This window comes from Glycine max, chromosome 1 (assembly GCF_000004515.6).
Source record: "Glycine max cultivar Williams 82 chromosome 1, Glycine_max_v4.0, whole genome shotgun sequence".
Lineage (NCBI taxonomy): Eukaryota > Viridiplantae > Streptophyta > Magnoliopsida > Fabales > Fabaceae > Glycine > Glycine max.
The window spans coordinates 46,288,241-46,315,222 of record NC_016088.4 but is presented as its reverse complement, the minus strand read 5'-3'; the positions used below and the strand labels follow the sequence as shown (position 1 = coordinate 46,315,222).

The window sequence follows — 26,982 nt, the reverse complement described above, 5'->3', positions numbered from 1 at the left end:
GCTCTTCGTCTTTGTGGTTGTTTGTGTGCTGTCATTGCCATTGTTGAGTGTGGTTGGGGATCCATATAAGTGATATGGATTGTCAATCCATATGGCTTATACACGGATTAATCATTCATATAATTTACATAATTAATTATTTAATTAATTTTAGTTAATTAATTAATAATTTAATAATTTATAATTAACAATTTAATAATTTAGTTGTTATAATATTTATGTAATAAATAAAAAATAAATATTGTTGTATATTTTTAATATGTATTTAATTAATTAATTAAATTTCTTTTTTAAGTTGGTTAGTAATAATTATTTAATTTAATAAATTATTATTTTTTGTTATTTGTTTATGCAAGTTAATTATATTTGAAATTTGAAATAGTTACTTGTATGATTTTTATCATATATTTAAGTTTACTAGAATTAGTGGTGTGTAGTCTATAAATATTTTTTTTTAAAAATTGTATATTGATTTATGAATATATAAAAGTATCAAAAAAGTTAAATAATAAATTGGTAAATATATATTAATGAAAGTGAAATATTATTTGAAGAATGACATTAATTGTTATGGCTGTTTTAATGTGCAAATTATGGTTAAGACCAGAGGTTTGGGTCGGGCTTTAGGTAGAATTATATGAAGAGCCTTAGAGAGTCGTGATGCGGATGAAGCCCCCAGTGACAAAGGCCCACAACATCTGCACGTAGGCAACATGAAGTTGCACCTATTGCTGAGGATGTCGAGCATGTGTATCATGTAGCTGATGAGGTGCATGAAGAGCCTGTAGAGACAGCTGTTGATGATGTAGTTACTGATGTCGAGGGTTTTCCAGGCGGACCCCACGATAAATCAGTTTTGATGGACTATGTTTATCATATGACAGTGACAATTTGGAATAGAGGGGTATTTATATTTTGATAAATAATATTTTCATAACTATTTGTTATTATTGTTATAATGATTAAAATTTTTATTGTTAGGAACGTCCTGAGTTGAAGTTGTCCTCCTATGAAAGGAAGGTAGAGAAATTTGGCAGGCTTGCTCCAGATATTGAAGGCTTAGTGGCTGCCACAGGATTAAGTCCTCTAATCGCATGTTTGCTGGACACTGGTGATCAAGGACTTATCTCTACTTTTGCGGAGAGGTGGCATAAGAAAACTAGTAATTTCCATTTGCCGATAGGAGATGAGACTATCACCCTGGATGATGTAGCATCATTGCTACTTCTGCCCATTACAGGCACCTTCCATAGCTTTGAGGCTCTTCATGTGGATGATGTCGTCTTCCTTTTAGTTGAATTGCTTGAAATGAGTTTTGAAGAGGCAAGAGCTGAGACAGTACAATGCCATGGGGCATATGTTCGACTATCCTAGCTGCGAGACATATATCAATGCAAATGTGACGCAACACAATGGACTGTAGCAGCTCGAGCATATTTGTTGCATCTGGTAGGTTGCACACTTTTTGCTAACAAGAGTGTCACACACGTTCATGTGGTATTCTTGGACGCATTTCGTGACCTAACGTAGAGTGGAATCTATGCATGGAAAGCTGCTGCACTGGTCCATATGTATGAGAATTTGAATGATGTGTCAAAGAGTAGCGCCAGAAAACTTGCAGGATATATCACACTTTTACAAGTACTTTTAATTTTTTTAGTTCTTTAGTTTATATTGAGTATTGTTTTGTTGTTTTTAAATATGTGCAGTGTTGGATCTACGAGCATTTTCCTTTTGTTGCTTCTTTTATTTCTGCTAAAGATTATGATGAGAGGAAACCACGTGCTTGTCGTTGGAAGTCAGGAAGGGCATTGCCAGTGTCGATGTATCGTAAGCGTCTAGATAGATTGACGTTTGATTCTGTGTGCTGGATTCCTTACTCTGACCACCGTGCATTAAGAGAATTTGAGCTGATCTCTTTATTTTCCAAACATATCCATTGGGGTCCATCTATTGTTGTACATCGATCAGAGAGGGTTGTGCGACAGTTTGGGTATGTGCAGACCATTCCACCGCACCCTACTGCTCCATGTCTATATGTAGAATAGATTGATGATAGATGGATTCAGTTTTCTGAATAGCTTGCACCGGTGGGTCAGATATGTGTTGCGCTCGGATAGTGTGCAACAGACTACACGGAGTGGTTTTACATGATATCTCATCCCTTCATGACTCCCGCACAGCCTGGGGATCCTCCTAGACATCTACCCGTGATGCACGACGACACATTTGTTGAACCAGATCTTCCTCAGTAGTCGATGGCGGTAATGGCTATGGACGAAGCTCTTGCAGATGCACATGCTGATGTAGAGCAGCCTTGACATGTAGTGGTAAAATTTATTTTAAGTTGTCACTGTTACTCATTTTATCTGAACATGCATTAACCCTAAAAAAATTTCCTTGTTGTCAATGTCCTAGGAGGCTTGCCAAGCAATAGATAAAAGGTTGGAAATGTTGCTCAACCTAAGATAGTGATTGAAGGAACAGAAATATACACTGTCGCTGAAGGCTGCCTAAGGATCACAAAAGGTGTGATTGAGCAACGAAATGTATATGTTCAATTGAGACGAAGGCGACGTATGGAAGACACATGAAGACTTTTATTATTTTTTAGGTTTTATATCAATTATGTATGCAATATGATTGAATAATGTCTATTATTTAATGTTATTTGATACGCTTTTTAATTATTATCATTTATGTTGTATGTGAATTTTAAATTAATCACCAATTTATAACGCGATGTTAAACCTTTAATAACCCTAATCAATGAAACCACCCTAATTAGTCACGTAATAGTAAACCCTAAGTACTGACTTAACCATAAACCCTAATTGATCAGGTAACGATACACCCTAATTAGCGACATAACCCTAGACCCTAGGTAGTCAAGTAACCCTAAAACATAAATAATTATATATCATTTGAAGCTTAACTAAAATAGATAATTATATGAACGTCCAATGAAATACACATATATTATCGTATTACATGACCACTGCATAAGTAACTAAATGTTCAATCTTCACCTAAATCAACAAAGTCTATTTTCAACCTTGACAAATTTGTATACTACTGCATTCTACCAATATATGGTGTAGGCCACTGCTTTGCTTAATGATGACAATGTGTAGACCATAACAAAGTTATTGGCGGTAAGGGACAACGGTCTCTTAGAAATACTTGTATCATAAGGACATACATATTCAAATTATTAGGATGATGATGTTTTTACCTTAACCAAATGATTGCCATACACATGAACGATACATATAACCCGATGCACAGAACAATTTGTTGGTGGTGGACTTCTAAGAGGAAAAATCGTCATGCTTTGTTGGAGAGAAAGAGAAACAAGGATGACATTATACTTTGATGCAATCACATATCCCGTGTCAGTTATATTCATCCACTTATCCATGGTAACTTGCATGTAATAGTTATAATTACATTTATTTAAAGAAAATTTAATCCATTGAAACGTAACAAAAAACTTATATACCATGGATAATCCATCAACAAGTAGGAACCACTTTAATTTCTCAAATCTGTTAGTGCCACCAAGCAAGTTGATATACTCATTAGACCATTTTGCAAGTTCTTTAAGTAAATGGTTGCGAACCAAAACCATGAATCTTCACCCATACCTAATAAGGAAACAATTGCACGATATCCACAGTTACCATCAGCTTTGACATCAACAATATTTTCAATGGAATCATGAATGCGTGGATGAAATTGATCCAACATCGGCATGATCCTTCTTGGTTTTGCTTGATCAGATGATGATGCACTACGTTTGACTGAAGAATTACTATTTTGCACAGAATGTAATGCATCAACATACTCCCAGTAAGATGGATCACACTTTGTTGATCTTTGATGTTTGGTCATCGGTTGCTTTTGAGCACCTTTTGTTTTCACCTTTTTTGGAGGAGCACACAAAGAGTTTAGATCAGGGTAGGAAATTTCCCGAAGTTTAATCTTTAGAGTAACTTTTCCATAAACATCAAGCTCTTTAAACCGCTTGGTTATGGTTTCCATCTCTTTAGTTATGCTGACTTCAAGCTTAGATAACCTTTGGTCTGAAAATCTTAGCCTTCATCAAAACATATGGATTGTGTCAAGTGGTATGGTACCATAAACATATATAGCTAGCTCACATGCACATGGAAGACCGTGAGTAGTTCTCATTATATATCCATAATGAGAAGGGTTTTTGCCAACATAATATACTCACTCAAACTCAACAACAATTTAGTTTAAAGCATACCTTGATACCATGCCAAGTAGTTTCTTGTATAAGGTAACTTTAAAAACATGTTCAACGACATGTGTACTTGTCTCAAAAGATGCTTTAATTTTAGTGTGTCGCAACGTGATCATGTTGTTCATGGCTTCCCAAACAGTACACAGGTCTCCAAGGCTATTCTACAGTAGTCTCTTTAAGGCCCAATAAGCAGACTCAACCTTGCATTTGAAATACACAAACAAGTAAACAAAAACAATTATTTTTATCCATTAGACCCTGAACCCTAATACCAAAATATATTTAATTTTTCATACCTGTTAGTTGTTGTATTTCCTAAATGCATCACCTTATTCGTCCAGGCTTTAACAAATCTTTCTTTATGAGGAATTAACCATGTTTGCTTCACATAGTCAACAAACATTGGCCATGGTGAGCAAACAATTTCAAACTTCATAAGGAAGTTATCGAACTCTTGCTCAGAAGGACAATCCACCAAACTCCCCCAGGCTTCCATGACATAATCCCATGCATTTTTTTTACCAACTAGGGAATGTGAAACCGACACAACAAATTGGTATCTTCAGGGAATACAATTTTCACTGCATTCATCAATGCTAGATCTCTGTCGGTAACAATAATTTTAGGGAGTGCATCATGTCTGAAGAAAAAAATCTCAAAATCGTTGTAGAGCCCAACAAATAGGCAAAAGCAGCCGAGAATGTCATCCTTGTTGGTGTCACACCAACAATATCAAGTAATGACATCCTGTACCTGTTTGTTTTATAGGTACTATCTATCAAAAATACCAAATTATAGGCATTGGTTAATTTGACTGCATCAGGGTGACTTCAAAATATATCATGTGCAACATCTTCATCCTTCAATCTATGCCAATGAATATATTGATCCCATTCAAGAAGCTTCATTGGTTGTTGCATTTTAGTATTACTACCTCTTATGGAAGAATGATACACATTTCTTGCATTGTATATTTGCTTGATTGTTGTATAACTATTGGCATTGTGCTCCTTCAACGTTAGAAGAATATTTCTTGTTACCATTGACTTTGTCATATCAGAAACAATGATCTTCTCATCCTTAGTCAGTCGACAACATATGGATGTCCAACAAATAACTTGACCAATTCATGATTGTGACTCCCACACATTAACTTCACCATCCATCCTTCGCCTCCCACCACTGGTTTCGCATGTAGCTTAAAGGGACACCCACATTTTCTACTACTAGTAATTGTTCTTACCAAATCTTTCTTCTTGGTCCTATACTGACCACTCCTTTCACAATCAATTAAAACAAATGAGGTCCTTCCTCTAATACCAATATTTGTGTTTGATCTCATAATCACCGCCATAAAACCAATTTCATAAGCAACAGATCGAGTCCAATCTAGAACATCATCATGGGTAGCAAACACCTACAATACAATCCATACAAGTTTAGTCTTCAAGAGACATTCATTTACTTACTTTAATAATAATAAATCATATTAATACCTAAAAAGTATTGAACGTATCAGAACAATTAACATGTTCTTCATTCACACCAGCTTCGTGTTCATTTTGTTCATTCATATCAACTTCTTCAGATATTATACTGTCATGCATCCATTGATCTTCGTCCATATTATTAGAACATTCAAAAATTTCAATGACAAAAAAAAATCCCTAACCAAATCATAATTATACTATCACATAATTTTCTCATTTTTTTATTGCATTTAATGATATTACATTAAATTAAAAAGGACAATTTTTTTTATGTTAAAACGACTAAATTAAATTAAAAGTATAAATTCTTTTAAGATTAATATCACTTTCAAACTACAACTTTCGAATGGATATTGAAACTATATCTATTTATAAGTTTTTTAATTAATAATTCTAATTTTATTTAATTAAACAATAAAAAATTATAAAAATAAAAAAGGAACTTACGAATTGCCAATTCGTAAGTAACATACGGATTGTCAATCCGTAAGTTTCTTACGGATTACCAATTCGTAAGTTATATAAAATTTACGGATTATCAATCAATAAATTTTATATAATATACTAATTATCAATCCATAAGTTTTACTCGAAATAAACCAAATCGAAGACCATACCTCCGTCGTTAATGGCCAAATCAATCACCAACACAACCATCACTTGTCGATGAACCACCATAAACAATACATCTCCACCAAAATGACACAACAACGAATGAGCACCTCTCATGGAAGACCTCTCACGAGAACAAATCTTCGGTTTGGAAGGAAAGAATGAAGAATAAGAAGAAGGAAAGAAAAGAAGAAGTTATAAGGGAGGGGTATCATGGGAAATTTAAAAACATGCTGGGTGTACCAGAAATTCTGCTGGTGCACAAAGCAACATTTTATGCTGTTCATTCTATTGGGCCACATTAAGTCCATTTTCCCAATAAAATAACACACAAACATAACAAAAACAATAAAAAAAAAAAGAATATTTCTAAACGCACTAGCTCTATAATTATCTTACTACCCCAATCCCAATCCCAATCCCAATCCCACCCCCTTTTTTCTGATTTTAGTAACCCCACTTGTACCCACTCTCCCCTCACCTTCTCCTCTTCATTTCTCTTCTATTAATTCTCTTTCCCCTTCATTTTTTTTATTTCATTGTTTTAAATGTTGTATGCTAATACTGGAACGTGTTTCCGTGGGATGTATTGGGAATACACCCCCAATACAAATTTAAGCATGTTTCTATTTTGCATTGGTGATCAACGGAGACGTGCTTCCATGAGAGGTATTTTTATCCAAAAAATTAAACAAAAGCAAGGGGTGCACTTAGCAAAGAGGGGTGCATTTAAATAATAATAGCTCATGTAAGCCCAATTTCAATCAACCGAATAAATAATAATGCAAAAAATAAAATTTGTAAAATACTGAAATATAAACTATAGAATGTCAAGTTGAATAGTAAAGATAGAAAGATAAAATAAATGGTAGCTGAAGGTTAGAGGCCATTTTTCTATATCATTTTATCTTTTTTATAAAATAATTGAAATTATTATTTTATTTTGTCTCTTTTTTTTTCAAATTAAAATAATATGACACATCTGAATAAAATGTATCACTCAATTAGTTGTTAAGTTTTTATGTGTTACATTAGTAAATCCACATCCAATAAATTTTGAGAGCCACAGTGATATATCAACATGTAATGGATTAAAATATTTTCATTTTAACAAGATAAGAAACAAAAATAAAAACTCAAATTATAAAGAAAATATATTTAAAATTAGTATGACAATAAACAACAAAAATATATGTAAGATTTAATATAAAATTATATTATGACGATGATAGAGATAACAATAGAATTAGATCATTTTCTTTGAGGACCCGAATAAAAAAATTAAACTAAATTATAAATATAAAATTAATATTAATTTGAAAAACAAACAAGTAAATTACAATTGTAAAAAAATGTGATGTGTTCCCTTCCGTTTTACCAAATAAGGATGGAGATGTGTTTAAAAAATATAAAAATGTCTCTTTTAAATCCAAACACATCTTGCTTATGTTATACATAGATATATTTATGTGTATGTGATATTTTTTGCAAGACTTAAATTTAATGATAGACTATAATATAAGAGCAAAATTGAAGAAAAAGTGTGATATATCTTTTTGAGATTTATTAAAATTATGTCATTTGCTTAATGTAATAAAATATATCATTTTAATGAAGTTATGGGTTTATTATTTTTTATTCAAATACTTAAATATTGACCCACAAGACAAAATGGATTGGGCTAGCCTATTAGCCTGCCGGGTTAGGCCAAGATGGACTGAGAAAATGTTGACCTTAATAGATCAAACCTATTTGTGTCGACTTGATGGGCCCGTTGGGTCTGATTGGACTTAAGAAATATAGACTCGAATTCAATCCATCTTTTTTTGGCTCGATATTTTGTTATTTTTTTCTTTTGAATTTGTATAAATTTAGACAAAAAAGAAAAAAATGGCCAACCTATCTTCTTTGCCAACATGTTGAATACTTCAGCAAGAAACCACTTCTTTTTGCGTAAAAGTAGGTTTGTGCAACAAAACAATTCTTTTGATGGCAATTGATGAATTTTAGAGCTTGAGCTTAATTTATTCTTCATAGGATTCGACAAATTCTAGGAGAATATCTCTGCTAAACAAATCTTAGACACAAAGCATTAAGTGAAATCTTTAAATGCCAAGTTTAGTGTCCTAAAAAATCATGATCTTAGCTTGCTATCGTCTGGAAAATTAGACGCAAACTCACAAAACATGTTCTGATGATGCATAAGATACAACTTTTGACCTTTGTATTTGTTTACATGTAATCAAAATAATTAAGGGTCTTTATTCACCTTAAGATACAAATGTCTTTTAACTTAATAGACCACCTTGAGAATGGAGGAAAATGATATTGACTAGTTGAGAAGAAGTTGGGTGGCTAGGATGAGCAATAATATCAACACAACAAGGCTAAAAGAGTTTTTCATTTTGGAAGACATGGAGGCAATCAAAGTGAAAAGCCTGGGAGACAATTTGGCATTGTTGTCTATAAAGGGAGATATAAAAATAGAGATGGCTTTGAAGAACAATGCTGAATGGTGGAAAAAGATATTTGGACACATGTACTCATGGTCAGATTTTGTGGGAGCAGGAAGTTGAGTGGTTTGGGTGAACTGTTACGACGTTCCATTTAAGTTTTGGAATCAGGGATGTTTTTGCAAACTCATAGCATATGTTGGCTCTATAGTTATGGTTGATGAAAGGACCATGTTTTTCTCGATGCTAGACAAAGCAAGAATACTTGTGAGAACCTCAGTAACGAGGATGATCAACAAACATCAATAGGTCAAAACCACAACACTATTTGTGCGATCTTCATGTTGGAAGAAAACAAAAGTCAGAAGAAAAGCTTATGTTGATGCAAGATGCAGAAGGGGGGTGAATCTGAATCAAATGAAGAATCATTTGTATTCAGGTTGGATGGGGAATGTAGGATTTCTAGTGAATCAGAATGCTCAAGCTTTGATGAAGAAATAAAAGATGAAAGGGTTCTAGGGAGGTGTCGCAAAAGGAAGCGGAGCCAAAGGCGCACCACAATCGTTGGCCAGGGAGAAAGTACTGGTGGAGAAAAATTCAAATGGGCAAAGTAGAGTAGAGGACATTATAACATGCCTAGGTTGTACAAAAAGAAAATATAGTAGAGGAGTAGACACACAAAAGGAAACTTTGGGCAAAGGGACATAAGCAAAATGGATGAACAAAAGGAAAATACCCTCTATGAGGAGATCAATAACTTGTAGAAGGAGAGACAAAATTAAATCAGGAAAAAAAAGGAATAAAAAAGGGAATGAGGGGACAATTGAGGAAAGGGAAACAATAGGTGTAGAAAAGGAGGAGAAGGGGTCAGAAGGTGAAGGGACGCAGACAAAGGAAGTTTGAAATGGTGGGGCCCAGATGGAGGTAGGTAACTTACTCTATGGGATGGGGAAATATGTGGTAGAAACTCAAAAGGAGTTGGCAGTTGCGGGTATACACAATGAGGTTAATAAGTGTAAGCCCGAGGCTACGAGGGAGGAAGATGTGGGCTAGGTCTTAGAGGCCAAAAAAATTTAAAGATTATGGATCTGCGAAACCTAAGTATAATTATAGGAAAAAGATGTTGGACATAAGTTCACCTTCAACCCATAACATGACTTTGGGCATAAACGTGGTTACACAGAAGCAAGAAGGAATATTAGAAAAAGGGAGCAAAAAACATTGAAGGCATGAGACCCTCGAAGCAACTAGGGGAAACTTGTGGCACAAAGCAATTGGGGATGGACAGTAAGCTAAAGCCTATAAGCATATCTGGAAACAAAGTTGGAAAACAAGTTTCAAAGGGGGGAGGGAGAAATGATAGGAATGTATGGTGTAATTAAAACTTACAGAGCTTTGATTGCCAAAATATCCACATATGGAAAAATGACAAGGGACAAAAGGAATAGACTTGGAGAGGAGGTAAAGGAAGGTGCAACCATGGTTGAATTATGTAGATACTAAGCTATAATATAAGAGGAATGAGAGGGAGAATAAAAAAGAAAGAGTTGAGAAAAATAATAGAGGAGGGAGGAATAGATGTGGTGTTTGTACAGGAAACCAAAATAACAAATGTGGACAAAAGCTTCTTTCACTCATTGTGGGGTGTTGATGAAGTTGCATGGTTGGAAAGGGAAACAATTAATGTTGTAGGATGTCTATTTATTGCATGGAAAAAGGAGCTATTCCAAATGAAAAATTCTTTTTTTGGAAGTGGATTTATTGGGGTGCAAGGGGTATGGAGGAAAGGGAAGATCCAAGCATGATCATGTACGTGTATTCACTATGCACTATGCTTGAGAAGAGGAAGCTTTCAGAGGATTTACATCAAGTAAAAAAATCAATTGGGAAGTGGGATATGGTGTGTGTTAGGAGATTTTAATGCAATAAGGAAAATGGATGAAAGAAGAGGAAGACTTAAGATAGAGGTAGGAGGAACTGAAATGAATGAGTTTAATAACTTCATTCAAAATATGGAACCAGAGGATGCACCACTAGTGAGGAGGAGGTTCACATGGTATAAACCCAATAGTCATTGCAAGAATAGACTTGATAGATACCTTGTATCTAAAGAGTGGCTTGAAAAATGGTTGGGAAGTATAACCTTTGTTTCAAAGAGAAGTGTACCAGATCATTGCCCCTTGGTGCTAAAAAAATTCCAATGTTGATCGGGGTCTTAAATCCTATAGGGTGCTAAGTTGTTGGCTACAAGATGGGAAGTTTAAAGAGTTGGTTGAGGATTCATGGAAAGGAATGAATATGAGAGGCTGGGCGGGCTATGTGTCAAAGGAAAGGCTCACATTACTTAAGGGGGAGTTGAAAAGGTGGAATAAAGATCAACTTGGAAAATTTCAACAAAAGAAAAGGGAATTGGTGGAAAAAATTCATGAGATTGATTTATAAGATGAGGTGAAGGATGTGAGTGAGGAATCAGTGCTGGGAAGGAAGGACTTATTTGATGAATTTTGGAAAGTATCTCTTATGCTTGAATCGTTGATGCATCAAAAGACTAGGTGCAAGTGGTTGAAGGAAAAGGATGGTAACACAAAATTGTTTCATGCTATGATTAACGGTAGGAGGAAAATGAATATGTTGAGGGGACTTCATGATCAAGTGAATGATAGGTTGGAAGATGATTTATAAAAATGAAAAACAAATGAAGAAATTCTTTCAACAAACATTCTTAGAGGAAGAGTGGAGGAGACCGAAATTTGATGAAGTGCATTTTAAATTGCTTGGTGAAAAGGACAACACTTTGCTCATTGCTTTATTTGACGATGAAGAAATAAAGCAAGCGGTATGGGATTGTGATGGAGACAAAAGCCCTGGTCGGGACAAATATAACTTCTCCTTCATAAAAAAAGTTTTGGCATATTCTAAATGTGGATTTCATTAAGGCTTGAAGGAGTTCCACTCCAATAAGGTGATCCTCAAGGGAGGGAATGCGCCTTTTATTGCCCTAATTCCTAAGAGGGACAATCCTTAGGGACTAAGGGAATTTAGGCTTATTTCTCTTGTAGGATGCATGAGTTTTTACTTTATTTTTTGTAAGAAAAATCAACATACAAAAAAGTGTTTGTCTTATTACCCATGGAATAGGATAAAGAGCATACATGCCATTAATTATAAGATGGAAAAGAATTCTTTAAGATATTTTTATTTATAAAGTGCTTATATAAAATTAAGTACATTTATTTTTAAATTAGTGATTTACTTAAAGCAACATTGTTGGCTATGCGTCTTGGAAGGGTGTTAGGCAAAGTAATCGATGAACGACAAAGCACTTTTGTTGGTGGGAGATTCATGCTTGATGGGGTGATGGTGGCTAATGAAGTTGTTGATGAGGTAAAAAAAAGGGAAGAAACTGTTGGATCAAGTGGCCTCGGAATAATTAAGAAGGGGGGGAGGGGTTGAATTAATTATTAATGAACCTTTACTAATTAAAAATTTGTCCTTCTTAATGTTACTAGATTCAATTAGGCTTTTACTATAATGTTAAGAAAGTAAAGAACAGAAATAGAAACTTAAACAAAAGTAAAAGCGATAATTGAAGTGCATAGCGGAAATTAAAGAGTGTAGGGAAGAAGAAGACAAACACAAGAGTTTTATACTGGTTCGGCAACAACCCGTGCCTACATCTACTCCCCAAGCGACCTGCGGTCCTTGAGATTTCTTTTCAACCTTGTAAAAACCTTTACAAGCAAAGATCCACAAGGGATGTACCCTCCCTTGTTCTCTTTGAACAACTAAGTGGATGTACCCTCCACTTGAACTGATTCATAAGAGATGTACCCTTTCTTGTTCTCAGTTACAAAAACCCAAGTAGATGTACCCTCTACTTGTACCACAAAGGATGTATCCTCCAATGTGTTAAGACAAAGTTCTCAGACAGTTAGTCCTTTAAAACTTTGTGAAGGGGAAACAAAAGATATCTCAGACGATTAGTCCTTTGAAATCTTTTGTTTAAGGGAAAGGGAAGAATCAAAAGAATTCTCAGACTGTATCCTTTTGAATTCTTTGAAAAGGGAGAAGGGAGACACAAAAGAATTCAGGTGGTTAGTCCTTCGTTCTTTTGGAAAAGGAAGAAGAGAGACACAAAAAGAATTAAGGCGGTTAGTCCTTGTCGAATTCTTTTTGGCAAATGGAGAAGGGAATAAAAAAAGATATAGCACACTTTTGTTTTCTGTGAAAGAACAAGGTTTGGAAACCAGAAAACTTAGAAAGCTTTTGGCAAAGTAAGAAGAAGAAGAAGAAGTTCAAAAAGATGTTCAAAGGTATTCAAAGGTTGTAAAAGTATATATGAAAAAAGTTATTCAAATGCAAGTCAAGGTCTTGCTTTTATAGACTCTTCATGTCTGGTCAAGAAAACCATTAGAAGAGTTATAACCTTGAGAAAAACCTGAAAACCATTGGAAGAGTTACATTTCTTGACTTTTTATTCAAAACTTGTCACTGATAATCGATTACCAAAACCATGTAATCGATTACACAAAGCATTTTATGAAAAGATGTGACTCTTCACAATTGAATTTGAATTTCAATGTTCAGATACACTGGTAATCGATTACCAATATATTGTAATCGATTACACCATTTAAAAATCAATTGGAACGTTGCAAGTTCAGTTAAAAGCTTTTGAAATCAAACTTTGCCTCTGGTAATCGATTACAGGTAATTGGTAATCGATTACCAGAGAGTAAAAACTCTGGTAACTTAGAAAATTTTGAGAAACACTCTTTTGAAAAACAAAACTGTACTATGTTTGTTTTTTTGAAAAATCTTTTCAATACTTCCCTTGTGAAGTCTTCTTGATTTCTTCTCTTGAATCTTGAATTCATCTTCTCTTGAATCTTGAAACCAAACTTCTCTTGAATGTTGAATCTTCTTGATTTCTTCTCATGAAACTTGAAATTAATCTTGATCTTGAACTTGTTGACTCAATCTTGAAATCATTATCTTAGGATTTTTGTCATCATCTTTGTCATCATCAAAACTACTTGAATCAACTTGATTCATCATCATGAAGCTTGCTTCTACAGAAACAACCATGCTTGATCTTCAAAGTTGATTTTTAAAAAGCACATGATTTCGTTTCTTGCAAATTTCTTTTTTATATGCTTAGAAGATTGGATTTTTGTGAGATATGGATTAAATGAATGAAAGCATGCATTGAATCAGGTTTCTTATTAGTGCTTGTGAATGGTAGCCCAGCCGAGGAGTTTAGGATGCATAGAGGCTTATGGCTAGGTTATCCATTAGCACCTTTCATTTTCCTTTGTATGGCTGAGGGACTAGCGGGATTGATGAGGGAAGTGGTAGATAAAAACCTGTTCTTGAGTATGAAGATAAGGAGAAATCACATGGAGGTTGATCTACTTCAATTTGTGGACGACACTCTATTTTTTGCCAAGCCTTCTATGGAGCACGTTATGACCCTAAAGACTATCCTTAGATGTTTTGAGCTTGTATTGGGCCTAAAGATAAACTTCTTCAAGAGCAAACTGGCAGGAGTAGCTGTTGAGAGTGCCACCAATGAGATTTATGCTTCTCTTTTGAATTGCAAGGTAATGTATCTTCCTTTTGAGTATTTGGGCATCCCTATTAGTGCAAATCCAGCCAAAGAAAGCACATGGGAGCCTATTATACAAAAGATGAATAGGAAACATAATAGATGGAAACATAGGAATGCACCCTTTGGGGGAAGAATTTGCTTACTTAACTTTGTGCTCAAATCGTTATCTCTTTTTTTCCTTTCTTTTTCCAAAATTCCTATTGTGGTGGTTAAAAAAGTGGTGAGGTTACAAATAGAGTTTTTGTGGGGTAAGAGGGAAGAGGGAGGGAAAATAGCTTGGGTGAAATGGAATAGGATTTGTTGGCCTAAGGAGGAAGAAGGGTTGGGTGTAAAAGATATCCATCTCTTCAATTTAGCTCTTCTTTCTAAATGGAAATGGAGATTATTTTCTAATGAGGAGGCTCTTCGAGAAAGGATAATCATGTCTAAGTATGGTGAGGGTATAAAGAAGGGAAAGGGGGGAGGGGTTTTCTAAACCATCGTATTGGTGGAAAGGTGTGGAAAGGGCATGCGGTAATCGGAAAAATGGGAAATCGTTTGATGAGAACACTGTGAGTTATGCCATAAAAAATAGGGGGAATGGAGACTTTGGCTATAAGATACCCGAGATTATATGCTTTATCTAAACAAAGACAATGCCTTATAGCTTAAATGAAGTTGTGGATGGAAAATGTGGTGTTGGGAGTGGAAATGGAGGAAAAGGTGTTTTGAATAGGAATATGAGTTAATGGGGGAGTTTTTGGATGAGGTGAACTTGTTAGCTATGAAGCATGGACTCGAACATAGGACACGACACAAACACAAATATTGGGACACGACTAAAATCTAAACCATAAGATACGGGGACTTGACACACACACACACACACATATGATCAACATGACAAGAATATAAATTAATAATTAAGATTTATATCAAGACGAACAAAGGGTGTATAAAAAATGCATGAAAGGAGAGGAAAGTCAATGAACTAGAAAAGAAAAATAAGATGAAGTGACAAATAGAAAGACCATGAACGCGAAGTCAGCCAAACATGACGAATAGAGGCACCGATGAGGCAATGATGAATGGAAAATAATCAGTGACACCTGCGTACTCGAGAATGTGAACGGATGGTGTTGTGCAAAAGAGACAAATCACAAACGTGAATAAAAGAGAAGAAGACAAAATGTTACGTGAAAGAGGTTATCAAAATATGCTAATTTTAAAAATAAATTTTTATAATATAATCTTTTGGGCTGGTTTGTAAATTTTTTGTTAAAAAACATAACCAGAGAAGTATCCATTGTGTGTCTAGAGAAGTATTTTTTGTGTATCCAACTTTTTGGAGAAGTGTCTGTGGCATGTCCAAGCCAAAAAAAAAAATTAAAAGAATTGTGCGCTGGAAAAACGTGTTCGACACAATGTCTATCGCAAGTCCGAAGAGTGTCGGTGTCAGACACATGGACATGGAATTCATTGGAAGTGTCCATGCTTCCTAGCTCTCGGAAGTGAAAGATCATGTTAGGGACAACTAGAGATGGAAGCAAAGTGAGTCAGGATTATACTCAGTAAGCAAAGGGTACAGAGTTTTGCAGCAACAAAGTTTTGTGGGGGAGGTTGGTATGTGTGCTGCTTCAATCTGGAAGGTGGCTGCCCTATCAAATGTGAAGAGATTCACGTGGAGAGCTTTGCTAGATAGAATTGAATCAAAGACGAATTTGATTAGGAGAAATGTTTTTATGGACAATAGTGGTCAACTTTGTTCCTTTTGTTCTTAGTAGATGGAAACAATAAACCACCTTCTTCTCAACTGTGGTTTTGCATCTCTAGTATGGAATTCCAATTACGATTGGTTTAGCCTAAAGGAGTGCGCTCTCCATTACAAGTTATGTAATCACTTTCAGCAACATGTTATGATTAAGGGAAACATTGCCTTAAAATAAGATAGGGAAGGTAATTTGGCAAGCACTGGTGTGAAGTTTGTGGCTTCATAGGAACTTGATAGTTGATAGTGTTCAAGGAGGAAGAAAGGGATATTCAAAAATTCATCGAGCTAATCAAAGTGACATCATGGTTGTGGCTTTACTACTGGACAAAGCGTTTTCTAAGTCAGTTAAAAGACACATTCGACGTCGATTATTAACCATCATCATAGGCAACATCGTAGAAAGACGGTTCCATAAAAACCATCATAGAAAAAGGTATCCTTCTAAGACGGTTCTTAACTAAAAATCGTCTTAGAAGGATACCTTCTAAGATGGTTCTTGTTAAAAATCGTATTAGAAGGGTAGACTTTCTAAGAGGGTTTTTCAGAGAACCGTCATATAATGTATTTTTTTAAAAAAAATTAAAATATATTGAGGATTCTAAGATGATTTTTTCTTTAGAGAATAGTCTTAGAATATATTTTTTTAAAAAAATTTTAACATTTTGAGGATTCTAAGACGGTTTCCCCAAAAAAACGCCTTAAAATGTAAGCATTCCCTCTTAGAATATGTGTTTTTTAAAAAAAATTAAAAATTTTAAAAAAATTTAACCATAATAATGAATATAACATGGCAAGTTGAACACGCAATCCATCCCTCACATGCTCCTGCAATAACATCAAGTAAGAAATCAACTTAGGCAAAAGGACTAGTAAGCTATAAATCAATAATGAAATGTTGTACACCAATCATTCTCTTAACTACAGCCTGCATGATATCACAGTTAAACCAAGAAACGCATTAAAAAAATATGTTGTGATAATCAACCATTGCATCAGTTAGTATTTGACTATGTTATTACACCAAAGGAAGTCTTTGAAAATAAAAGGACCATTCTCTAATTATGAGTTATGGTTGTCCTCACATTAGTAGCAATGTAGCATATCAACTAGTTGTTAGAATAGTTAATATCTCAAATTAGTCTAGTGAAATTTGGGTGCAAAGCAATTTGTCTAGAGGTAAATTAATTAAATACCCTATAATTAAAACTAACAAGATTATATTACTATATGTGATTTCCGGTTACAAAGTATATAACTATCCATTTCTGTCAATGGTAGTCCACTAACCATTAATAGCACATAATCTTTCCTAGTAGAAAAATTAAGCAAATCAAATTCCCGACTTAATTAGACCAACTTGTCCCCGTTTTCATAGGAGAAATTGCACGCCGCACCATTTGGAAGTTTGCACAAGATATATTTGTAATAACTAATAATTAATCATAGAGCTTAACCATTACTGGATGCCATAACTCAATTCTCGTAGCACCAGCCATTTCCAAACGTTCTCCATGCACATAACCCTCGCACATTCTCCTCCCACCAAATCCATACCCATCTTTAATTCAAACCATATGAGACTTCTAAAAAATACAAAACTTGATCGCACTACTTTCTCCCCCTCCCACATCTCCATGCATATTTGATCCATGAAGGTGAAGTATCTAACAATTACCTTTGAGGCTAGGACCATATAAACATATCATCATTATCTACCAATACTAGCAATCAATAAGATACTCACAACTTTAGCAACACAAATTATCCAAAAGATCAGTTCAAACAATACCTTGATTGGAGTTGCATGTATCCGACCCAATATTTCTTACTACTTTCCCAAATGAAACAACCCAACTACATGCATTTCAGCTTCCCACATGACAGGTATAAATGAAACAAACCAAAGAACCATCTAAAGAAATATATTGAATATGCAAAACCTTTGTTAATAGATTGGCAAGTGTACCAATTTTTATCACAAGTAGTAAAGATTAAAATGGAAGACCGAGTGTCGAGTCCACAAGGACTTTGTTTGTACTTACGTTGGTAAATACTCAATTTGTAAGAAAGAGAAGTAGAAGAGAAAGGGAATTGTAAGTGTGAAATTTGGGAATAAAAGGAAAAGAAAAAGATAACAAAAATAAACAGTAATTTAAATGCAAAAAGATGAGTTCATAATGTAATAATGTTGGGGCCTAACATGCCTAACTATCCTTGATGCAATATTAATGTTTTTCTCTATTAACTGTTTTTCCAATTTCCACCCACATCTACTAATATGCTCAACCCTGATCCCTCATGATGAAAAACCTAATTTATGTATTCTTTCTCCCAAATCTCTTTACAAAGATTGAATCATAAACAACATTAAATATAAAGATGTATGCAGAGGCACAACAAAGTCACTCTATCCCTAGTAATGCAATATTGAGATGCCCCTTCCAGTTCTTTAGAAATTATCATTTCCCAATGTATAACCCCTAAAAACAGATGCATGGATGGCTAAACCACACAATAAAGATGAAAAATAGAAAAGAAACAATAGAAAATGAAATTGCATTAATAGATAAGAAGAACAGTTATATTACAAAGGCATTGGCTACTAGGCTCCCAACATAAGGGTTTAGCCTCTCATAGCCATGAGAGGATTTACACTTCAGAGACTAATGGAAGAAAGGGCTGGATGACTAGTAGTAAGAAAATGGGGCATGGATAAGAAAAGAGGATTTCCCTTAAGGGAGAGACTCAGACTTTGGATTTTTTCACTGGAGAGCTTCGAGACTCGATGTGTCTTTCCCTTTTTCTTTCTCCTCCTTATATAGGCTCCTGGTAGCTTAATTTTTACGCTGAAATCGTGCTTAGTGTGAGATTTCACGCTAAGCACACATTTGGGCTTCGCTGTAGGCTTTTTGCTCGCTAAGCCTTCAACGCGTGCTAAGTTTGCAGCACGCGCTAAGCGAGCTGTCCAATTATTCCAACTTTTCTTCAAGGCTTTTTCTTCCAGTTTTTGCATCAATTTTTCCTCTAAAACACTTGAAATCTTCTTCTTTTGAATTTTGCTAATAAAAAATTGCAAAGATGTTAATTTTTTCATTATTTCCTTAAAAACAATAATAAAGTAAAGAAATTACACATATTTATTAGCCACAATTAACTATCAAATTAGCTCATATTTCACAGTTATCAACCTTTCTTTTTCAAGATAAAATATTTTGACTTGGATTCTCCAACCCTTAAATTTTCCGTATAATACTATTAACTTGTAGAAATATCATTGCTTAAGTACTAGAGGTGATTCCATTTGAGATATATTCCCACTAAATTGGTTTATAAATACCTGTTGAGGAAGAATTGTGTTGTTCTTCTAATAACAGTCATATCTCCAGTAGGGACATGAACTCCCATTTGAATCATTGCTTGTAGAACCTAATACTAGAACACAAGTTGCATTTGATAAGTATTTGAGTCAAGAATGAGATAATATGGTACAATATTCATATTATTATTCTACATAATTCATGAAAAACATTTACCTTGTCTGGATCTTTCTCACAAACCCCATAAAATGTTTCGAGCTAACCTTCTCAAATGTTTGGACTGATACTGTAAGACGCAATACCAAACATTGTTAGACAAGTGGCCTTAGTATCTTATGAAGGGGGGTTGAATTGAGATACCAAACTATCCCCAATTAAAATTTAACTCTCTTTTTAATTAATAATGAAACCCTAATTATGAATTATTTCAAGAACAATTCAAAATAAACTTCTTTAAAGCGAAATATAAACTGCAATAAAATAAAAGAAGTTCAAGGGAAAAGAGAATGCAAACTCAGTTTTTATACTGGTTCGACCACGCCTTGTGCCTACATCCAGTTCCCAAGCAGCTCGCTTGAGATTTCCACTATCTTGTAAAATGTCTTTTACAAAGTCTGAACCACACAGGGACAAGCCTTCCCTTGCGTTCAGAAATTCTTACAACATAAGAGACCCTCGGTCCCTTAATCAATTTATTTGAATAAGAAGAAAAAGAAGAATTCTCTCTTTAAGAGAAATATATTACAAATGAAGATCACTTAAGATTCCTTATTGAATTTGCAAGTGTTTTGCCCAAGGAATTCTTTTTGAGAGTTATAAGACAATTTGGTATTGAGAGGATAAGACAATTTGTTCAGGAAAACTCTGAGGAATTTCGTGTCCCAAGTCACCTATTTATAGGTCTTTGATGGTTATTCAAAAACTTCTTGAACAACTGTGACTTTTGGGAGTTATTTTCAAAAATTTCTTACTGGTAATCGATTACATAACTGTTGTAATCGATTACACAATTAGTTTTTGAAGAGTTGTGACTCTTCAGATTTGAAATTTGAATTTTCATGTCTGGTAATCGATTACAGGCTTTAAAATTTAAATTCAAATTTCTAAAGGCTGTTACAAAACGTTTAAAACTTCTGGTAATCGATTACAAGCCTTGTGTAATCGGTTATAGGCTTAAAATTTAAATTCAAATTTTGTAAGAGCATTTCAGAAATTATTTTGGCCACTGGTAATCGATTACAGCCTCTGGTAATCGATTATCAGAGAGTAAATATCATATTTATGAAATCTCAAAAATTTTTGGAAAATATCCTTTGGCGAAACCTGTGCATCATCATTTAAGAAACTCTTCCTTAGATTCTAGGAACTAAGTTCATCAATTATCTTGAATTTTTGGATTCTTGACTTGGATCAAACGTGAGAAGCGCTTATCTTTGACATTATCAAAACTTCATAAAACTTCATATCATATTTTCTTCTACAAACATAATAATGAATTAGACCCTAATAATAAATTAAATTTGAAACAAGAATAAGGTTATCATAGGGCTTGGGAGGGGAACCGGTAAGGAGTAAGATGCGAGGTTTACCTTTGAGGAAATTAGGGTACTCGGGGTTTTGGTGAAGCCAATTTTTTGGGTGAAGGGTGAAGGTGTCGTTAGGGTTGAAGAATTGTTGGTCGTTGGGATCGAAAGGGTCAGCGTCATATTGAATCTTGACGAGGATGCGGTTGGTCTCCTCAATGAGATTTTGGTTGATGACCTCGTTGTACAAAGTCGTAGACAATGGTGATCTTGATGTTGTTGAAGGTCTTCTGGATCTGGAGGCTATAGGGAAGCGCAACAAATCCCCAACAAATCCTCGTGTGCCGTTAGGTCAAGTCTCGAAACTTCCACAACCCGTGCGACCTGAACTCCAAAGGTCACCTTTGGCTGTTGTTATGAAAGTAGTTAGGGTCTACCTAGGTTTATGGATGAATTTAATCTCAGCGAAAAGTCTCTCATCCTTTGATGATAGTTTTCGCGAAACCGTTTTAGAAAAATGTCATTTTAAGATGGTTTTTGCAAAACCATCTTAAAAAGCTACCTGTCTAAGACGGTTTTTGTAAAATCGTCTTTGTTGAAAAACTTTATATTTACAAAATTGCCACTATTTTATATACTAAGACTGTTTTGTGGGAACTAGTGTCGAAGGTGCATTGTAAAAAAGTATTTTTTTAGTAGTGCTTTCTTCCAAAGATGAGGCCTTTAGCTCTTCATGGTAGGTCTGGTTGAGTAATCCAAACACTTGCATTAAGGAAGATTGGGTTTTTGTGAGGTATGGATTAAGTGGATGCTCCCTTTCTATGTTGTAACTCTAGTTGCAGTTGTTCTGTTGTTTTAACGGTACCACTTGTACCGTGTTGTTCCGTTTTCTACCTATCTATAAATATATTTTGCTGATAAAAAAAAACTGAGGTGAAATATCTAAGGCATGATAACTTGGTCCTGGCTTGATAATTTCATAGTTACAAATGCCCAACTCTCAAAACTTGCAATAGGTGGATTTAAAATCTAAATAGAAATTGAAAAATACTGTTTAGCACGAAAAGCAACCGTGAAAGTTTACGAAAAACACAACCTTGCGCCGCTGCTAGTACTCCCCGCGTAAATAATCAATAATGTATGTATTGTGTGGAAGATCTATTTCGTGGAGATGATCTTAATTTGTTCTTAGTTTTATAAGTGCCTCCTAATTCTACAAGGTAATTTACTTACAATTTTGATATTCTACACAATATATATGCTGAGGTTGTTCACCATGCTTGTTTACTCGTGGATGAACCAGTTAATTAGTGGAGATATTCATATAATAATCAATTAAATAGAAGAATGCAATGATGTGATTCTTAGAAGAACAATTTAATCGATTACCATATACATATATAATGTCTTTTTGGTTTAGCGTCCAACATCATTGACCCAGGTCAAGCTTGAAGCAGCAAAATGAAGCTTCTGCGTTGTTTTTTATATTTTGACGATAAAAAAGGCTCTAAACATGCAAACAAACACATGCATAATAAATTAAATTGGTACGAGCAATTATTTTAGATGGTAAGGATAAAATGGTATATTTTTTTTATTTACTCTAATTTCTCTTCTTTCCATTTATTCAAATCAAACTATCTCAAAATATTATTTTTCTTAAATTTATTTTTTATAATATTTCTCAAACCAATCAATTCAAAATTCCACCTTATCTCTTTCTTCTCTATTTTTAGCTGATTTTGTAATGCGTTGCGGGGTGGTCTGGGCCTTTACAAGTATGTGTTTTTTTAACGTGTGTGGAGTGGTATGGCTAGGAACTAGGGAGGTTGAAAATTTGGTCTGTTTTGGTCCTTATTGAATGATTTTCGTCTGTTTCTGTCTTGGACTTTTGCGATCAGTTCTGGCACTTTTTGTGTGAATTTTGACTACCTATTAGGCTTTTATCAATAAAATTCATTTTTCTTTTAACAAAAGATAGAGAAGTTTACGTTTTTCAATAGTCAGGCCATTCGATTTAGTTTGAATGCAGAAAAAGAAAATATTAAATTTATTTATTTTTTAAAGGTTTTTATTTAGTTAAAGAAAGAAAAAAAGAAAAATAGAATCTTAATTTGCTTTATTCTCATAAAAGAATAGTTTATGTTATATTGAGATCATAGCTTGACTTCTTAAAACTAAGATTTAACCTCTTACAAATATGCGGAGTTTATAGACAAATAGATAAGGAAAATGTTTTTTAATCATAAATTTCTGACTGGATCAAACAATATTTGTGACTGGCAAAAAATTGTACGTTTAATTATATATACAATATCACCTATAATATATTTTTTTGACGTTTAAATAATGGAAGTGATTAAGTTAGCAAGGTTTGGTAAAAAAAAAAGTTAGCAAGGTATGTATGTAATCTAGTACTTTCGACTTTTCATTTATGATATGTTTGACATACAATTCCAATAGGTTCATAATGAATATCTGAGAAAGACCTTCAACCACCGTACCTTATCACCATTAAAATTTGAAAGCGAGACATTTCTAATCATTATATAACCTTTAGGACTCGTTATTCACATGATGATTTTTGTGACATTTTAACACTGCTATTTTAAATAAGAGACATTTATAATTCACTTATAATGTAAAACTGTTATTTTTTATCAACAAACTAATCAAATTAAATTGATCCAAATATTAGTACCAATTACTAATCGTTGTTTTTTTATCAGCTAATTATAGAGATGTGATGAGTGATATCGATGATAAATCCAAAAAAGAGCAACGAGACAAAGTAGGGAGAACCCAATATTAAAGTAGATATAACTATGTGTAACTCATACAGAGAAATAACAACGCAACACAATTTAAAGCTATCCAATACAAATCTCTCATACAAGAGGAGAGGGGCATATAAGTGGAGCCCTCATCACCCTCGATCTTATTCTTAATATTAATAATGCTACTCATATACTAGTGAGTAGTTTCCGGTTTCCTGCGTCCATGACTTTCTCTTCAAACCTTGATGCTGCAAAGTGTAACCAACAAATGAATCAAGGTAATGAACACGGTCAAATCAAAATAGATTACTCTATATTTAGTATAGTTTGCATAGTGAGCTGAAGTAGAAGTATATTAATGAAAGAATAGGGGCGGAAGTGTACAATATACTAGTATCTTGTTTCATTTGGTTTTGCTATCATTAATCTTTAGAGTTACTTTTAAATCATTAAAAATGAAAAAAAATATATAATTTTTATGCAATAGTTTTTTTAAAAAAAAATTATTTATAGTTACTTAAAATTAACATGAAAATTATAATTTATTTTATTATGACATATTTCATTCTCCCTATGATGAGATATCAGTAACATGAATTTAAAAATTTAAGGTATGGTTTGCAATCGTCCTTTATCTACAGTTTCAATTGATCTCTACATTTACGAGAAAAAAAAATCAATAAAGTGCAACTAAGTATCAAATAGAAATTAATCTAAATTATTATCCTAGACAAGGCTTACCCAAGATCTTGAGTCAGAGAGGACTGATTATAAAAACTGGAATTACGTGGGTTTAAATATACAAAAATAAAAGAGATAACATTCAAAATATAAGATTTTGCTTGTTTCATGATATATTAGTTCAAAACATGTTAGGTGAAAATTAATTAGTTAGTTGTTAGGCTTTCTAATGAATTTTTTTATACTTGTAAAAAGGCCATCCTTTTGTCACTTTAGACTATAGAATAATTTCATCAGCAAAAAGAGAGTATAGTGAGAGTGGGAAAAAAATATGATGATAATTAAAATGAAGTTATATATATTCTTACGTAGCGCAGTTGGTGGAGGTGCTGATCTTGTAGGGGATGGAGACTCCGCATTTGCCGGGGAGCGAGGCGGCGTTGTTGGCTTTGAAGCCGGAGATTTGGCTGGCGGCCGACTTGAGGCAGTTGCACGCCGTCTGGCGGTCGGCGGTGGTCTTGGCGGCGGCATTGAGGCTCTTCACTCCGTTGCAGCATCCCGACGGCGGCGTTCCTCCGTTCTGGAGGTAACCGATGCAATTGATCAGGCTATTCGTCACCTGCCCGCACGTGATAGCTGCATGTGCCATGGGTGCACTCACCACAACCATGCAGAGCACTGCAGCCAAAAATGCAACCTTGAGGCTAGCCATGGAAACTGAATCAAATGGGTGTGTGTTAGGGTTTGGTTGTATAGGGCTTGGGCTATATTGGTTCACTTGGTGAGTATGAGCGGTGCTGGGTGTAGGGTTTATATAGAGGGGGAAGTGAATGTGAACGTGAATGTGATTAATTTTCTCTAGTTAATATCACTTCAATATTAATGGAAAAATAAATAAACACTTCTTTTCACTATTTTCCTCAATGATTTTGTTAAGTGTCCCGTGATATGACAAAAAAAAGTAGTGTAAAGTGAAGAGCTTAAACTCAAGTGGTTTGTGGATGTTGTTTTCAACTCTTATAATTATATATGTATTTTTTTCGTTTTATTTTATATTATGTCAATTAGCATATTTATTAATTTTTTCTTTTTTTTTCATTTCTCTTTCTTCTGCTCCAATATATACACCCCAAAATAAAATGTATATTTACATTTACTTTGTTTGCGACAATGTAGGAAGAGGGAAATTTATTTAAAAGAGGATAAAGTAAGAGGAGTGGTAAACATACTTTTTTTTTTGGTGAATGGTAAACATACTTAATAAGAAGGTTGGGAGAGAAAGAGTACAAGAGTTAATGATGTGGGGGGAGTGAATGTGAATGTGAATGTCTCTCTAGTTAATCACTTCGATCTGCAATTACTTCTAATTACATTTATGGAAATAATAAAAACCTCTTTTCACCCTTTTTTTTTGTGTTTTTGTTGTGTGTCAAGTGGTGTGACATAAAAAGGGATAAAACATATTATGTTAAACTTTGTTTGTTTCATTTCAAAAGCGAGTCAACTACTCAATTTATTTAATTCGTTAAAATGAGTTCATTTGTGTTATGCAGTTAAATCTTTTAATTATTCACATAACTGAATTCGTATAATATGTCGTTTTTTTATTCTTTAGAAGAGGAAAAAGAGAGATGGAAAGAAATTAAAAAATGATAATTAAGACTAGAAAGAATAATTTCCCTTGATGGAGAAAATATTTTGTTCAGAGAAGCGTAATTTTTTTTATCTTTCTTATATTACTATTCACAAAATTGATATTTATTTTCGAATAAATAAAAATTGACATTTTTTTTTATCTGAAACCCTAATAAACAAAATAGATATTCCTCTATTGTCTCTGTAGCCAAAAATAATAAAAGGAAAAAGAAAGAAGAAGAAAAAATGCATACAGTAGAAATATAAAGAAAGTTAGAGAGATCGAGATAGAGAGGCTGTAGAAGGAATGTAGAGGACTCATGTCCCTCTAACAAAGGAAGCTAGTAGATTTTTTTAAAAAAATTCTTCTACTTTTCATAATCCAAATTACTTAAAATGTTATTATTATTTTTCTTCTTTTTTACATTATTACACAGGTGTACTCATTTTTCAAATCTTTCCAATCTTTTTATTTAAAAATAAAAATGCTTTAAAATATGTCAATTTTGAGAAATAATATATTTAAAAAAAATGTGCTGTATATTTTCAACTGAATTGATACAAAAGTCCTGTGCTGTGGCTGGCATGAGTTAGTTGGTAGTTGGGTTCAATTTAATGCTGCAAACAAAATGTTTCATCTTTTGTACACCTGGCTTAATATCATACATTTGATGTATACACGTATTTTAATTTGTAGGGTCTCGTGATCAACATTCAACTTGCTAGGGAAGGTACCACCATTTATGATTAATTCGATTAAAGTTAGATGACAAAGACAAGAGAAAATAACAAAACCACACAACTTGCTGCATTCTATCCGTACTAAACTGTTGATGAACACCTAAAAAAAAAAAACTGTTTAT

The 26,982-nt window shown here is 33.9% G+C and overlaps 1 protein-coding gene across 1 annotated transcript; it reads right to left on the bottom strand.

The window, feature by feature from the left end:
* Window positions 1–23,759: 23,759 nt before the first annotated feature.
* LOC100306510 (AAI_LTSS superfamily protein) lies at window positions 23,760–25,267 on the bottom strand. The gene is made up of 2 exons (NM_001349709.1): window positions 24,853–25,267; window positions 23,760–24,051 (listed from the first exon to the last, which is right to left on the bottom strand). Exons 1-2 carry the CDS (start codon window positions 25,194–25,196, stop codon window positions 24,039–24,041), a joined length of 357 nt encoding a protein of 118 aa, NP_001336638.1. The 5' UTR covers window positions 25,197–25,267; the 3' UTR covers window positions 23,760–24,038.
* Window positions 25,268–26,982: the final 1,715 nt, after the last annotated feature.

What these genes read in the sequence shown, in the direction of transcription:
- LOC100306510 (NM_001349709.1), bottom strand. Translation starts at nt 25,196, where the DNA reads ATGGCTAGCCTCAAGGTTGCATTTTTGGCTGCAGTGCTCTGCATGGTT.